This window comes from Elaeis guineensis, chromosome 1 (genome assembly GCF_000442705.2).
Source record: "Elaeis guineensis isolate ETL-2024a chromosome 1, EG11, whole genome shotgun sequence".
NCBI classification, from domain to species: Eukaryota; Viridiplantae; Streptophyta; class Magnoliopsida; order Arecales; family Arecaceae; genus Elaeis; species Elaeis guineensis.
The window spans coordinates 89,314,980-89,331,074 of NC_025993.2; the positions used below are offsets into that span (position 1 = coordinate 89,314,980).

General features: G+C 38.1%; 1 protein-coding gene across 2 annotated transcripts; it reads left to right on the plus strand.

The window, feature by feature from the left end:
• Positions 1 to 6,237: 6,237 nt before the first annotated feature.
• On the plus strand, positions 6,238 to 16,023 carry LOC105038131 (protein VERNALIZATION 3). Of its 2 annotated transcripts, none has more exons than XM_010913838.4 (4): positions 6,238 to 6,824; positions 8,714 to 8,775; positions 11,457 to 11,497; positions 15,732 to 16,023. In XM_010913838.4, the coding sequence occupies exons 1-4, from the start codon at positions 6,627 to 6,629 to the stop codon at positions 15,950 to 15,952; spliced, it is 522 nt and encodes a 173-aa protein (XP_010912140.1). In that variant the 5' UTR covers positions 6,238 to 6,626; the 3' UTR covers positions 15,953 to 16,023. The 2 variants fall into 2 exon arrangements, with proteins under 2 accessions (XP_010912140.1, XP_073112021.1); XM_073255920.1 differs by lacking the exon at positions 15,732 to 16,023 and adding an exon at positions 12,803 to 13,116 and having other exon boundaries at positions 6,256 to 6,824.
• Positions 16,024 to 16,095: the final 72 nt, after the last annotated feature.

Here is a 16,095-nt window from a genome sequence, read left to right on the forward strand (position 1 = left end):
TAAAAAGATTCTCCAGATGACTGAGATCTAAATTATTTTAAGAGAATAATGACTCCCAATCTGCTTCCAGTGAGGGATCCTTTGTCGAACCCAAGAGCTCAGAGTAAAAGTCATGAAAAGCCTTGTGGATTTCTGGCAGGTTATAGCATATGTTGCCATCCTTGTGGACTTCAGCAATAAGCTTCCTTCTATACCTACTGGAAGTACTGATGTGAAAATATTTGATATTTTTGTCCCCCTCAGTAAACCACAACTGTCTAGATCTTTATCTCCAATAGACTTCTTCCTGTTGGAGTAATACCTGAAGCTAAGATTTGTAATTGATTCTTGCCTTTTTCTCTTCAACTGACAGACTTTTGTTCTCTTCTAGGTTGTCTAGGATTTTGATTTTTTATTCTAAATCTATTTTTCGGTGATGCAAATTTTCTACATTTGTCTTGCTTTATGCTTTCAGGTGAGAGTGCATGAAACATAGTTTTAGCACAAGATTAGAGATAGCTTTTGGGGGGATGGAGCATTTTTCCACCACTGATTAAATAGGCTCTCAAAGTCTTGCTAGAGATACCAAGCATTTTCAAACCGAAAAGGCTTGAAGCTCTTTGATTTTATTCTAGATTTAGCAGTAAAGAAAAGCAGTAAGGGATTATGATCAGAAGTGGATCTCACTTAGGGGGACTGTGATGTCAGAGAGTAGTGGCTATGCCATTCAAGCGATATGAAACATCTGTCGAGCTTCGCTAGACTGGCATCTTCTCTGAAATTTATCTAGGTGAAATTCCTATTTGGTGTGTTGATTTCTATCAATCCAAGTCAGTCAATAAAGGCATTAAATTCTCTGAAGGTAGCTCTACTGCTTTTAGTTCCTCTTCTCTCGGAAGAGAATCGGATTACATTGAAGTCTCCAACGATCACCCAGGGGTCCTGATCATAAGCCGTCTTGATGTGAAGAAGCTCATTGAAGAAAAGAGAAAGGTCTTGATGGAGGTGAGGTCCGTACACATTTGTTAGGGCCTAATGAAAGTTGGTTTCTTGTGAAGAGAAACGGGTTGTGATTGAATAGACACCAGTGTGGGTCAGAACACCAGTAATGAAGGATGGGTCCCAACAAGTAAGGAGCCCACCCAACGAATCTTGAGCTTCTTTACAATGCCAGGCAAAGAAGGCTTGTCCGCAGGATGACCTGACATGGCTTAGAGAAATATTTTCTAGCTTTGTTTCTTATAGGCATGTGATTCTACACTTAGAGCATTAAACGACATTCTTGATGTTAGCTTTCTTTTCAACCCTATCCATTCTCCTTATATTCCAAAAAAGAACAGCCATTCGCAATGGTTGGACAACAATAACCGTCGAAGATGAGGAGAGATGGTATCAGAATAATAAAAATTCAATTAAAAGTAGTGGTCATTGTTATTAGATGATTCAAACAGTCGAAGGCAAAAAGGATTACAAAAAGGTGGCCTTAAGCTTATATTGCAGGGATCAAGTGGAACCAAATACATGATAGCCATCATGAGCAAAAAAGGTTCAACTACTTTCTGGATGTACATCTGGGGTAGAGACCGGTGCATAATTTCCTAAGTTTAGGCAACTTTTGGGGGGATTTGATGGGCAGTAAGATTTCTACATCTGAGATTTTCCATCTATTGGAGCTTGAGGATGGTGCCTTCCGATGATACACTAATACCACAGTTCTTGATGAGCCGGATGATGTCGTCAGATGTGAGCGAGTTGATGAAAAGAACGTTCTGGTTGTTCAGGTTGGAGTCTGCCAAGCCTAGTGCCTTGAGTTTTTTGGCCCTTAGCCTTAGGCTTCTCTTACTGCATGAGGTGCAGGGGGTAGAGCTGGGAGCACCTTCTAAGAAGAGCTTGTTGAACACCGACAGTAGAGATGAGAAAACTTTGGTAGTGGAGATAGGGTTTAGGTGGTTGATGGTGACTGCAGCCTTGGGACCAGTAGGGTTGGTAGGTCCTTTAATCAAGTTGAGTGGTAGGTCTAGGAGACAAGATTCATTTGTAGCTAGGTAGGAAGTAGTGTAGGTGAGGTTGCTCAAAAATAACATATTTGAATTTGAAAACAAGGACAGCTCGAGGTCGTTAAGGTAACTGTTGGGCAAGAGAAGAGGGTTGTGAAGTTTGTCTAAGGCTAGCTTAGGGTTCAGGGTGAATAGGGTGCAGATCTGTAGGAGGTGACCTAGAGTCATCAAGGAGTCTAGGGGGAATAGGTGGTTCTAGGTTTGCACTGAGGACAGGGGAGAGAGAGTCAGGATTATGATGATGCCAATGGTTGTTAGTGCTGGGAGCACCTTTCTCAGATGATGCCGAGCCAGGTTGATGAAGATGGTGCTTCCAGGTGCTTGAGGATTGGTTGTTGGCAGGACAACCAAACCAAAATTGAGTTCACTATCATCCAGATCATCGGGGTCATCGTCGTTGGAGGCTAAGTCTTCAAATGGTGGGAGTTCTAATTGGAAGAATTTAACAACCAGTCGGACTGCATCAATGCGTGGCGCAATCATGATTTGAATGATCTCTGGAATGTCTGCAAGATCTTCACAGTAAAATTGGTTGTCAAAGCTTGTGATATCGTCCCACCTAAAATTGGATCAGCTGGCCCAGAACGGCATTCCAAAGCTGGAGATAATGGTGGCGATGATATTTGCATTCTAGCACATCAGAGGTAGATCTTAAAGACTGGTGCATACCTTGTAATGAAGGTTATGGAGAGATGCATTTCTGCTCTGATCCTAGTAGTGGACAACAAGAGTAAAATCTTCTCTGCGGATCTGTCCCATAGCCATGAAACTTTGGACACCTTCTCTGGAAAGATAGGAGATGAAGAAATGGTTAGTATCAGCTAAATGTTTAGTTGTCCATAATCCAACAACCTTAGCTACGTGCGTCAGGGTAGTGGCTACATCGTCCATCTTGATTTGCCTGGCAAAGGACTCTATGAAAGCTACTCTTCCTAAATAGCTGGAGATCTCGATCATTTCTAGGGTCATTGGAAGAAATGCCTTGCCGACACGGGAGCACGGTGGCTCAGGCTCCATGGGGTGGGGGAGGGTGGAAAATGAGGTTATTGAGTTTGGCATGGTGATCTGATGATGGAGGTTGGGAGGACATAGAGTTTAACTTAGGTATTGGTTTTGGGATATTTGGCTGGGCGGAGGTTGAGAGGGGAGCTCTGCATGATTTATAAAAGTATCCAAAATGCAGACAGTGGAAGCACTTTAAGAGGTTTCTGCAAGATGACTTGAAGTGACCTCGATCTCCATAGTAGAAGCAAACTCTAGGTTTAAATTGGGGGAAGAGGCTTTTACGTATTGATGGTTCGACGGAGTTAATGTTCAGAGAGTGGATGAAAGGTGGTTCGACAGAGTTCATATTCGGGGGGTGTTGGGTAGGTCTACAATCGACGGTCAGTGTAGATCGGAGGGCATCGACATACGAGTGGTTCTGAGGGTGGCGCACTTTCGGGGTAGATTTAATAAGTTTAAATCTCCTGAGTAATGAACTGCGAGATTAAGACTGTAGTCCAGTGGCCATTCGGAGCTGGGGGCGGAGGTTTAATGAAGCAAGCATGAGTTGAAAAGCCACTTCCCAGTGGGATAGCATGGGCACTTGTCAGAATAGAGTAATGGCACCGAATATGGCCAATTCCATCGAGGATTGGGAGTCGCTTCACTTCACCCTGTAGAGGCACACATCTCCTGTCGCACCACATTAAGGTCCTGTCACCGAACTTTCTCGGCCAGAAGTGCGATTCCTTGGACTTTGAAGTCATGGTTTGTTATTCCCAGGATTGTCTAGGGTGATGCTGTGGTAACCTAGGATGGTGCGCATGTGTTGTTTCAGAAGGAGCAATATTCCCCCACGATGCCTTACAGAAGGTATATCGAGGATGTGGGAACCATCTTCTTCGTGATCGGATGCTTCCCTCCCGTGACACCAGGTGGTCGACCCTCTGCTATACGAACAAGAGTGAAGGTAGGAGGGGTGGCGATGTGCTGCAGGATAGTGGCGAGAGGAGCGAGCAGGAGGGAAAGAACGTTGGAGGTGAATGGAGGGCAATCTCTCTTGTCGGAATCCCTAGAGCATCTCTCTAAGCTCTCTCATCTCTAGCCCAAGGATATCATGATGTCCTCACAGGGTTAATTGCTCAATTCGAGTGTATCTAGATATCTAGGCTCTCTATTGATTCATAAAACTGCTAGAGAGAAAAATACATGACGAGAGAGAAAATTATAGAGAGAGAAACTCATAGAGAAAAAAGTGGAGAGAGAAACTAAGGAAAGCAAATAAAAAGAGGGAAAGGAAAGAGAGGAAAGAAAGAGAAACTCTCCCTTTTTTCTTATTTTTTTCTTCTCTCTTTATTTTCATTTTTTTTTCTTTTTTTTTTTCTTCTCTTTCTATTTTTCTTGTTTTCTTCTTTCTTCTTCCTGATAATAGGAGATCAAGGGATTTTAGGCCAGCCGCCTTTCATGGTCGAAACCCTCGACTACCACGATGGCTCCGACAATGGTGGTGGCTCCCCCCCTTGTTAGTCCCAACACAGTGCCATCTGGCAATGGTGGCCGACTCGATCGAAGAAGAGAAATATATATACAAAAATAGGAGAAAGGAAAAAAAGAATCTAAGTCAGCCACACCATGCAGCGGTGATCCCCAGCAGCAACCACTAGCAATCATGGCTACAGCACCAGCCTCCATCAAAAAACATGTTAGCAGCCCCGACCACGATAGTTGATAGGGAAGGAAAACAAGAAAAGAAATTAAAACTAAGAACTCTCTCATAGCTAAAATCGACAATCAATTAGTGACAATCAGGCAATCAACAACAGTTGAGGGATTTAGAAATTAGTATAGAAGAGAGATGGAGGTTGATTACCTCATTCTAGCGAGGAAGTTATTGATGATCTGTCGAGAAATATTGATGGAAGACCTAGGGATTTCGAGAGATTTTGCCGATAGTTGATCAGGATTTGGGGGCATGTTACTTAGAGGAAGAGCACAGAGGGCTTGTTATAGCCGGAAATTAGAGCTCCGATAGCTCTAATCTCCGGTCCAAATCGAACTCAAGAAGAGGAGGCAAACTCCATCTGGAGTCCTCTTTTTCGCCACACATGATCAGCATGTGAGGTTCAATTTTTTTGTTTTTTTGGATTTTGCTTTAAAAATCATATAGAGCAGATGAAAAGGATCAGGTTGTTACACAATAAGCATCATATCTATGCACATTCAAGAGTCATATATTCTGATTACAATCATCTTCTACTTCCAACACAACAAATTAAGAGAACGTATCATTGCAAAAACTTTCTCTACCTCCTACGATCTACTAAACAATAATCTGCATATAGCAATTTTTCAGACTTCTCGAATCACCTTCTCAGCCATGATGTGAAACAGATAAATTGGGATATGTTTGGAGTACTGTTTGATCCTTTTATACCATGTTGGCCTCATGGCACTCTCAAGATGCGAATTTGATGCTCAAGTGACAAACAACTAGCCTCATCTTAAACATTGCAAAGGTACGATGAGATGTGCGATGCATCGGGTGACATGGCTATGGCTATTCATCTCGTACATTTTCACGTGTGTTGCACGCCCATGCTAAATGGAAGCATCAAACATTTTATTATTATTATTATTATAATCATACAACGGTGTACCCAAGTACGAATACAATCAAAAAGATAAAATATCATGAAAAGACGTAGAGAAAGTATAAGTTGAGCCTATGGCCGACAGTGCAATGCGTGTCCGACGTGTGTCCAACCACCTCGATAGTCATACCGGCAAGAGGTGAACTCATCAAACGCGTCCACCGTCAAGCAAGCGGCTCACAGACATGCAACCATGCAGACCAAGAGAAGGGAGAGGGAAGGCCAGAATTCCACAGCGGAACAATCCACATAAACTCATCCAAACTAAAGTGAAAGTGAGGCACCAGATACCCTGAAAGTGCGGGGGTAAAGTAAACTATGGGAAAAGAGCATTGCTAGTGATAGCAATCTCCGCTTGCCTTGGCTCAGAATCTTTGTCCAGCTGAGTGCTCACTAGCCTGACCAGAACGCGACCTCTTGATGGGTCCAACCCTAACCCCACGAGGCCACGATTCGCGGCAACGCCAGTGGTGCTGGTCCTGGGCGGGCGCCATCCGGGGAAGGCCCGGCCAGGCCGAAAGCCACGTTTAATTTGTTATAAATTAGTAACAAAGCCTTTCTCTAGCTAGATCTTGGGAATATATAAGAGGTTTTAGCACGTAGATATACATATTATTCACAACTAGAACCTCCTAGCATTCAGTGGCCATTTGCCCATGAGCAGGCTGGGAGGCTCATCTTGTATCTCCAAGCCAACATTGATAAGCCTGTAGAGAGAGAGAACGACAGTACAAGAAGAAAGGAGAAAAAGATGAATAGATTCCAAGCCACGGGAGGTACCGCAACAACAGCAACATGCTCTTAACATAAAGTGGATGCCTTGCACCTTGGTCTTCTACTATATATAGGGACAACCTCTTCTCCCTCTGCCACCAAGGTCCATCTGAACTGCTAATCTTTCATCCTTTTTGAGAAGTTTAATACTTGTTTAATTTTCTTCTAAGCTTCATAGGCAATGATACGAGGGAGGGACCCTTTGGTCTTAGGACAAATCATTGGTGATGTCCTGGATCCTTTTGTGCGGTCCGCTAGCATGAGAGTAGTGTACAATGGTAAGGAACTCACTAATGGGACGGGGCTGAGGCCATCTGCTGTGGAGCATGAGCCATGGGTAGAGATTGGAGGGAATGACCAAAGGAGGCTCTACACCCTTGTAAGTAATTATCATAGTAGTTAAACTTTGTCTGATTTCAGTGGATTATCTCTTCCACTAGTGCAGTCCCGCTAGGCCGTTTAGCTAATTATAAAGTCTGTCATATGCCCTATGCATAACTTGAAGCAAACTTGGACAGATCGCAGATCTCATGAGTAAAGGAGAGAAATTGCTGACTCAAGCTGTCCAAGTTGGCCAAGTGTTGAGTAGCTTTGTAATTGCTTATATGGGATAAAAGTAGTTTTCCTGGAAGGAATTAATTCTTAACTCAAGCCTATATCCATGTCTTGAGGTTTATATTGGGGCGTGCGGTGGGGTGGGGGTGAGGGCGAGAGAGAGAGAGAGAGAGATGGTGTTAGTCATCTCCTATGCATTTTCAACTCAGCCATCTCTTGTATAACTAGTTTGCACCTTAACCAATGCGAAAAAGTAACTCCCACCATTTGTTTTCTTGCCAATTTAATTTTGAGGACCTATATTGAGCAGGGAATTTATTCCCAGCCCTTAGTTTTGATGGCCATTAAGTTTTTAGTGCCTATGTTTGACTAAAAACAGGTCAGAACATGCACAATTTTGTATAGAAGCGAAGTATAACTGTGTATTAGAGGGACTAATTGTTAAATTAGTTTAGTAGTCTTATTCCTGGCGAGCTAAGAGTCTCCCATATGGTCAGTATAGCCAAGTTATTAAAAAATTAAAAAAAAAAATCTAATATGTTTTATTCCTAGATCCTTCATATGCTTTGAAACTCTGAAGGCGAACTGACAAATTATGTGTAGGTGGAAAATCAGAATTAAATAAGGTTAAGAAAGCTCTCAAAGAAAGAAAAGGAAGAGGAAAAAACATCGGAAACCACTGGATGAAAATTATTAGGAGCGGTTCATAATAGTTTTCTATAGCTTTAGCTACAATTATTTCTAAACTAACAAGCTTTTAATCAATTTTCAACTTCGCTGAAAAAGATGATCAAATATATTCTCAGTCTCGTTTTTTTTTTAAAAAAAAAAACGCTTAACTGTACGAGAAACTTGCTGCTTGATAAATACTTTATGTATAATCTACTTGTACGTTTATATATGTAGAATACTAAGATCCATCGAGTTCATCTATTTTTCAGGAACTCTTCAGTTGCAAATTATTTTAACTGTATTATTTTAACATATATATGATTTATGTTGTTTTGTAATATACATAGGGAAATATAATATAGAATAAAAGATGAGTATTTTATGATAATCCTTGACAATCATAGGCCACTACCATCCCATCGATCTGGAGGATTCATCTAATTTTTAAGGCTTCTTAGCTTATTACTTGTTTTGATTTTTTCTAACATATATCATCTATGAATATTTATATTCGGTACTTAAACTTAAAATCTAATATAATACAAAATATTTAGGGGAAAAAGGTACAAAAACAAAAGGACATAAGCCATCCTTAACATATTGAATCTTCGCCTTTTCTCTCTGTGGTTTACTTTCATAATTGGATGACTTAGTTATTCTTATATATGAGTTGAATTGGACATTGAATATCTTGTTAATGAGGGAGGGAGGGGGGAGGGTGTGGAGCAGTTCGGTTGGTAAGGTCCCATACGTGAAATTGTGTTGTGAGAGACGTCTTTACAAATTCTAGCCATTAAAATAATGGGTATGTAGCTTAGATGATATAACTTACTACCCGTGCCATTATTAGAGTTGCATGTTTGAAGATGTTAAAGCATAGAAACATGTTTATGGCTTAGATATATATATCAAAGATTTTATTCATTGATTTTCTATAAAATGCATAATCTTGAGGATTCTTTGCTCCAAATTCTATATATATGGTTCTTGTGGTCTTCTTTAAATTATTGATATTGCACAATTCGATTATAATTTTATAAGGTGATGGTGGATCCTGATGCACCAAGCCCAAGCAATCCCACCTATCGAGAGTATCTGCATTGGTGAGCTTAAACTTTACATCATATTCTAGTGGTAATTTGTTGATTTTATCTTTTCATTTTTATTTAGAAAACTCTTTTTGTTGATAAAAACAATACTGATCTATCTTGATTTCAGGTGGCCAAGATTCATTTGAGTTTTATTTTTTGTATTTTATTTTTAAAGCTAAACTCTAAAAGGTCCAGGCTTTCTATGGTATATATATTTGTAGTAATTAATTTTCATAAGGAGAAAAGAAAGGCTTGTGTATGAAATATATAGTTGTAATATTTAACAAGAAAACCTTATAGTTTAAAGAAAATATTAAACCAAAGTTAGAGGCTAAACTGAAGTTGCATAAATTGTAATTACATAAACAAGAAGGGTCTTTGCATGATAGAAACATGGTTATATACTATTTGAAGACATCGCCTGGTCTCCAGAAATATATGTTTGGTTTATTCAGAGCTTGATCATTCCCTTTTATGAGTGCAAGCTAGATCACACCAGTCGTGCCATTCTACAAGGTTGTAATATCATGAGCAATCCATTAACGTTTAACTTTAGTGATTTGTCTGTAAGATGCAAGGAAGCACATGGTTTTTCATATGATCTGCAGACAAATTTTATTTGCCCAGTTTTTTATGATCATTCTTGAAAGCATCATATTGTCTTTTCGGCTGGAGGAAATTATTTTTTTGGCCCTTTTTTTTTGGTGTATAATTTTTTGGCACTTGGGACGGTTAAATGATTGACCTGCACTTCTCCATTTATTACCAGAAGCATCAACTTCATGCGTGCGTATAGGTGCACGTACGCACATTTTTAGATGCATATCTTATGCATGGAAAATAAAATAATAAGAGAGTTGGTTGATTCTTTTATCAAACTAATTTTTTTCTTAACTTCTGATGGTACTTAAATAGTTCTTTACACTCTTTTCTGCGAGCAAAGTTATATGATGCTGATTGGACTACTGAGTCCCAGAGTTTATGCGGACAAGCGAAGAGTTGTGTACGTTTGTGTCCCTTGATCTGTTAACGAGGAGTTCTAGTCTGAGCGTAGAAGAGTATCATGCTTGTAGACTATTCAATATATTTGTCTTAAATATTTACTATGGTCATTCCAAAAAAGCATATTCACCGTAGTCCTCAAAATATAAGCTAAATTTCTATTGCTCAATCTTTAAAACTCACTTTAACTAACAACTTGCAAAATTGTTAATAAATTTTAATTTAGTGTTTTTGCTTTACTGAGTATAAGTGTTCCTCTATGATTCAACCAACTAGTCATATGCATGATAATATCTTTCTTCTAGTGTTACTGATGTCAAGGATATTATGTGTAGTATTCTTTAGCAATAAGAAATATCTTTTAGGTTACTAGGGCACAAAATCAATCTCTGATTAATTCCATACAATTGTTATTCTCATTAGTTATTCTCTTACGCTTGCTGAGTTCTATTTTTATGAACTAAATTTGCTCCTATCATGAATATTGATATGGTTCTAGCTAAAAACTTGTTGAGGTATGATTTATGAACTCATGTAAATTAGCTGGGGTAAAAAAGTGCTTGTCGCTAATAAAAATATCTATAATCATTTTATTATCAAAGTTTAAGAGGCCACCTTACCTAGACAACATGCAGGATTTGAACCTAGCCCTCCCAAGTATGAGAGGGGTGTTTCTTCCACTGAACCAACCAGTCAGAGTATCCATTTTTTTGTGCTATTAGGTAAGATATTCTGATTATGTTGCACTCTAGCTCTCTTTAAAATTCAATAGCACATTTTTTTTTCTTTTCCTAAATGGTTTCTGATATCCATTAAAAAATCATCGCACTGTATTTGATAGACTACCGTAAGCTTAACTACTTTAATTGTGCAAAATGGCCGGACTGAATTAAAATAAAACTGAATGATGTCTAACACAAGGAGCATTTTCCAAAGAATTGTAAGAACCATCATGTTGTCATAGACTTTTTTACATTCCTCTAAATTTACATTTAATACTATGCATGCCCGCATCCAACACAAGAATAGTGTAATCATGCAACTAAAGCACACAACTATATAAAAAATTGCCATGTGCTTGATAACACGCATGCGCATATGAATATGTATTTATATGCAGACACATATGTATGCACACATACACATGCATGCATACAAGCACAGGGACACGCATGCCAGCACAAACATGCAAGTATGCGTATATACAGCATATATACATACATACATATATATGCTCACAGAGAGAGAGAGAGAGAGAGAGAGAGAGAGAGAGAGAGAGAGAGAGATATTTAAGTATATGCATGTGTGGCAATTTTTTAAAAAAGTTAATATCTGATCAAGATATTTTCTTCTTTTGCAAGCAAACCCGCTTGTCTTAGCCAAGCAAGGCCAAGTGATTGGTGTTATTATTTTAGGCCATTAGGGAACCGGTAACAATTAGACCAGTCAGAGTCCCTCCACTTGGCCATTCATGGAGCTTATATAATCACATTACTAATCTGCCATGAATGTGGGAAATGGGTATGTGATGAGATTGCATTGCAGAACTTCAGTAAGGTACTAATCAAGTACCTTTATCATATTTATATGCAAAAATATCTGTAACTATGGCAACTTTATAAAGTTTACCATGTCAGCATATTTGAGCAGGTACTAATTTTATCTTTCTAATGGTTATTTTCTGTTTGTAGGTTGGTGACTGACATCCCGGAAACAGCTGATGCAAATTTTGGTGGGTGATGTTAACGCTATTAATCTCCTCCTAACTGTGCGATAATAATAAAATGTATGAGCCCTCTGCTTCATATATGATATGCTGCTATAAAGTAATCCATATTTTTGAACTTGACCAGCAGCCAATGAAACAAAAATGTGGCCAGGCTGGTTTAACTTTTCTCAAATCAATTGTAGTGAATTATTTTAGTAAGCAAAAAGAAGATATATAATAATACCAAGAAACAGAAGAAAAAGAATATCAGATTGAACTTTTGAACTGGCAGAATATGAGGTTATTCCAATGTGTGCTCATGGTTTTAAGGGTGCTTTGGCTATTCCTATCTTTTAAGCAAACTGAGTGCCCTACGCATGGGCACTGTCCACATATTTGGAGCAGCATCACTGCAAAAGCACAAGTGCCTTATTTGCATACAAGCCACAAACCTTCTATATAAAGCTTCAAATGGATCAGATCGATGTTTTTTGCAACTTATTCAGCTTTAATCCTCTCAAGAACTTATCCAGCTTTACGCAACAAAAAAATTTCTTAGTTAATGTTTTGACATCTAAGACTGGTAAATGCAAAAGAAACTTCTAAAATCCTATACAAATGAAAATCTGTTTTTTGAATGCTCCATACAAATTCTAGTCATTTGCTTATAATATATCAAATTAGCTTCAATCATCTATAGGTTTAAGGAAACAATGGAAATCGCAATTACGACACAAGAAACTAGAAATAGTAAGCAAGAAAAAAAACATATATTTTTTCCCTTATGAGTCCAACCATATGATGAAGTAATAACCCCTGCTCTACAGGTGGATCTTTGCATTAGCCATATGCACAACATTTGCTGCAAATAGGCCATACACATATACATGCCTGCATGGTATTTTGCCTAGCTGCAGCAGATGAATGTGCATTATGATCACTTGACATATTGATTTTAAGAAAAATATTAGGATGCAACAACCTTTGAGAAGTGCACATGTACCTACCAATCTAAACACAGTCTGGTTTGTGTGTCTCTTATTCAAAGCACTCATCTCTTTGTTGGTACTGGACAAACTAGAATGTGTCAAGGGCTCTGATTGAAGGCTGATGCATCCTATTATTTTTCAAATGAAGAAAACTAGAGATTTTTTCCTTAAAAAAAAAAAAAAAAAAGGAGAGAGTGTGTGAAAAATTATCACAGAGAGAGAACTGAGATGCAGAAATGTAAATAACCGTATACTTGGTAGTGCACGTGCAAAGCACGCGTGCAAGAGAGGGGGTAGGGGCCCCACCTCTTATATATGACCCCACCTATTTTTGATGCAGGGCTGACCTGAAGAGTAAGCAGTTGGACGGTTCTGATCTGCCCAACAGCGCTACCTCCAGATGTACATGATTATGTATTCTTTGTGTGGGCCCCACTTGAGACAAATGGCAAGGCTTCCAACCGGAAATCAAAGTAGATGGACGGCTGCAGCTTGACCGATGCTTTATTTTGTGTGGGGCCCACAAGAAAATCAAAGTAAATAGACGGCCATGATGTACCCATAGTGTGGGATACTCTCCCGAAGGAAAAATGTGTACATGTAACCGCACCCAGAACACATGATCCCACCGAACAATAAAACAAACATTTTGGATGGTTGTGTTTTCTTGAGTAGTATTTACATCAAGCGCAGCTTGTGGGCCCAAAAACAATCATTGGTGGGCTCGCAGGTGGCGTGGTAGTTTGCTGGACCCGCCTTGCATTTTGATTTGTGTGGGGCCCATGCACCTTTTGGCTGTTGCCTCTTGGGATTGGATGATTTATATTGCATGCATGGCTCGTGACGTGAGCCATATATATTATTATTTGCATTAGTAGTTTTACGTGACAAGACTTAAACAGGGTGCTACAGCTGATCATGGATTGAAGGGGTAAGCAATATCTAGTAAATGCTTCCATTAAAATCTTCACTTATTTCAGATGGGTGCAACACCTGCATTGAGTCATCCTTTTTAATTTTGTTCTTACTTTCTTTGGTGAGCAATTTCTTTTGAGGGTCAGACAGATACAATTTTTTCCATGATCGAATCAGAAATAAATCCAAAATCTGGGGTTAGATGTGATCTGGTCTGTACTTGCTTGCATTTAGACCAAGACTAACTCGAATTAACTCAATCGAACCTGAATGATATTAACTCCTTATACAATAATTCTTTATGAAATATATTGCCAAACATTTAAAAGAAAGACCTGATAACCCTTTGTTTTCACTTTAATCTGGAACTCCTAGTTCAACAAATATTGTAGGGCAAAAGATTTCTACCCGCCTTCTCAAGTCTTCAACCTTGCAGTCATTTGCAACAATAAAAAGGTAATGCATAATGTAATTTTCATGCTTCACAAAAAAAAAAAAAAAAAAGATTTCAGAAAAGAACATCCAAATCGTGGTTTCTTAATTTCCAATGCATTGGCTTGAAATGCAAGAAATGAATACTCTCAGAACATTATATAAATATAATTTCACTTCATCTCTTACTCTTAAAATAATTATAAAAATGAAAAGTGATTCTTAGAAGGATAAAATATTATTTAAACCCCAAGTGATACTAATAATTAAGGAGTACAGTAGAATAAACAAAATCTAGCTATAGTACAAGACATATATTTCTCTAAAAAATTACAATGACAAAACGATAATATTCACAAATTCAAATGTTAGTTGACTGAACCAGTTATTTTTATGAAGAATAAGCTTTCTTACAATATTCTACAAAGAAAAGAATGACTTTAATTAGCAGCTAGAAAACCAAAGTAGAGTTTAAAATTTTTGGCTTTATGGTCACTTAACTTCTCTGAAAACTCCAAGACGGGAAGACAATGGCACATGCATACACAAAGAACCTTTTTTTTTTTTAGGTGGGCAAAAGGTTTTGTGAAAAGCTGGAGGAAAGGAAAAATTGGAAGAGATAAAGAGGCTTTTACATGAAACTAAAGTGGGGGGGGGGGGGGTTTCTTTTGTAAATGGAGAGGCATAATCCTTAATTTTACTGCTAATTAAGAGAGTTTGATTGAGATGAAAAAGAAATAAAAGTGATGCAATTACTTTTACTTGTGGACTAGGGAATTAAGAGAACAAAGACTAACTTCAAGTCTATAAGTTTTACTTTTTATTCAAACAAGTTTTACTATTTTAAATTCTAAGAAAATTGATTGTCAGAGGTTGGTGACTAGCTGATGATTACAACTATAGCTTAGGATTTCATTACTAAAATACATATAAATAAGTAGGCATCGACATCTTTAAGAAATAAAATATATATAATTCTATATGTGGAGGCATTTTATCCATAAATATATGAAACATCCCAATAGATTTGTTGCATTATATATGACATTGACATTCTAATACCCTACGGAAACAACCTCCAATTCTGAAAAAAATTTAAAGATTAGTGATAATTATTTTATAATATTTGCAATTATATCTCAAACTCAAGTTTGCATGTACTTTTCTGCTTATGTGCTAATTATAATGTGTAATCTAAGTAAACAATTGCAATACATTTTTCTTTTCCAAGATGAGATACTGCATAGTCAGTATTGTTTTTTTTTAATCTTTATCATATTATTACAGCCTCGTAAATATATTTTTCATTTTAGCATATGAAAATCAGTATTTTATACTATGCCATAGTATTAAAACAATGCTATATATTTGGCTGTTCGTGATGATGTATATCATAAACATACATAGTTTAAAAAGTATAGCACATTATTTATCATTGATGCACATTCCCACTCCTAAAAGAAAATAAGAAAAAAAAAAATGGTGGTTCAGTGTACAAGACTCCAGCCATTGTTGAGTTTGGAGAGGGTCTGAATCCTGCATATAAAAGCTGTTTTTATGTTTTAAACTTGTGACATCTATGCAGTAACGTTACTGTTGCACCAGGACTCTTCCTCTCCTATTTTGCACTTTATATGCCATGGATCAGTTTGTCTTTGTTTTTCTGCATTGCACACACCATATATCAATGTTAAGATATGCATGCCTAAAGTTGGCGTTTTTGAGCAGCAGTACTAAGTATCTGAAAAAGATTCTGAAAGGATGAATTCCTAGAGAGTGTTAAGAAATTGCTAGGTCATACTGTAAGTTTTCCAGAGAAATGCGATTTGGTGGAAGAGTACTCTTTTTGCACTCCTATCCCAACTGCAACCAATGGAACTTCCAATTGCCAAAGCACTGACAGTGGAAACGAATTGTTTCAGGAAATACAATAGTCAGCTACGAGAGCCCACGACCATCAGCTGGGATTCACCGTATTGTGTTTGTCCTTTTCCGACAGGAGACACGGCAAACCGTTGATGCACCCGGGTGGCGCCAAAACTTCGAAACCAGGGACTTCGCAGCATATTATAACCTTGGACCGCCTGCTGCTGCCTTATACTTCAACTGCCAGAGGGAGAGTGGTTGTGGTGGAAGAAGGTAGAATAGATAACATAGTTTGATATTATTACCATTGCATAAGACCTGAATGCATGCATGCACATAACTACTATAATTACTATAGGGGAGCAAAACAAGACATGGCTTATATTGATTTCTTAGCTTCGTTTACAAAAAGTATTAAAG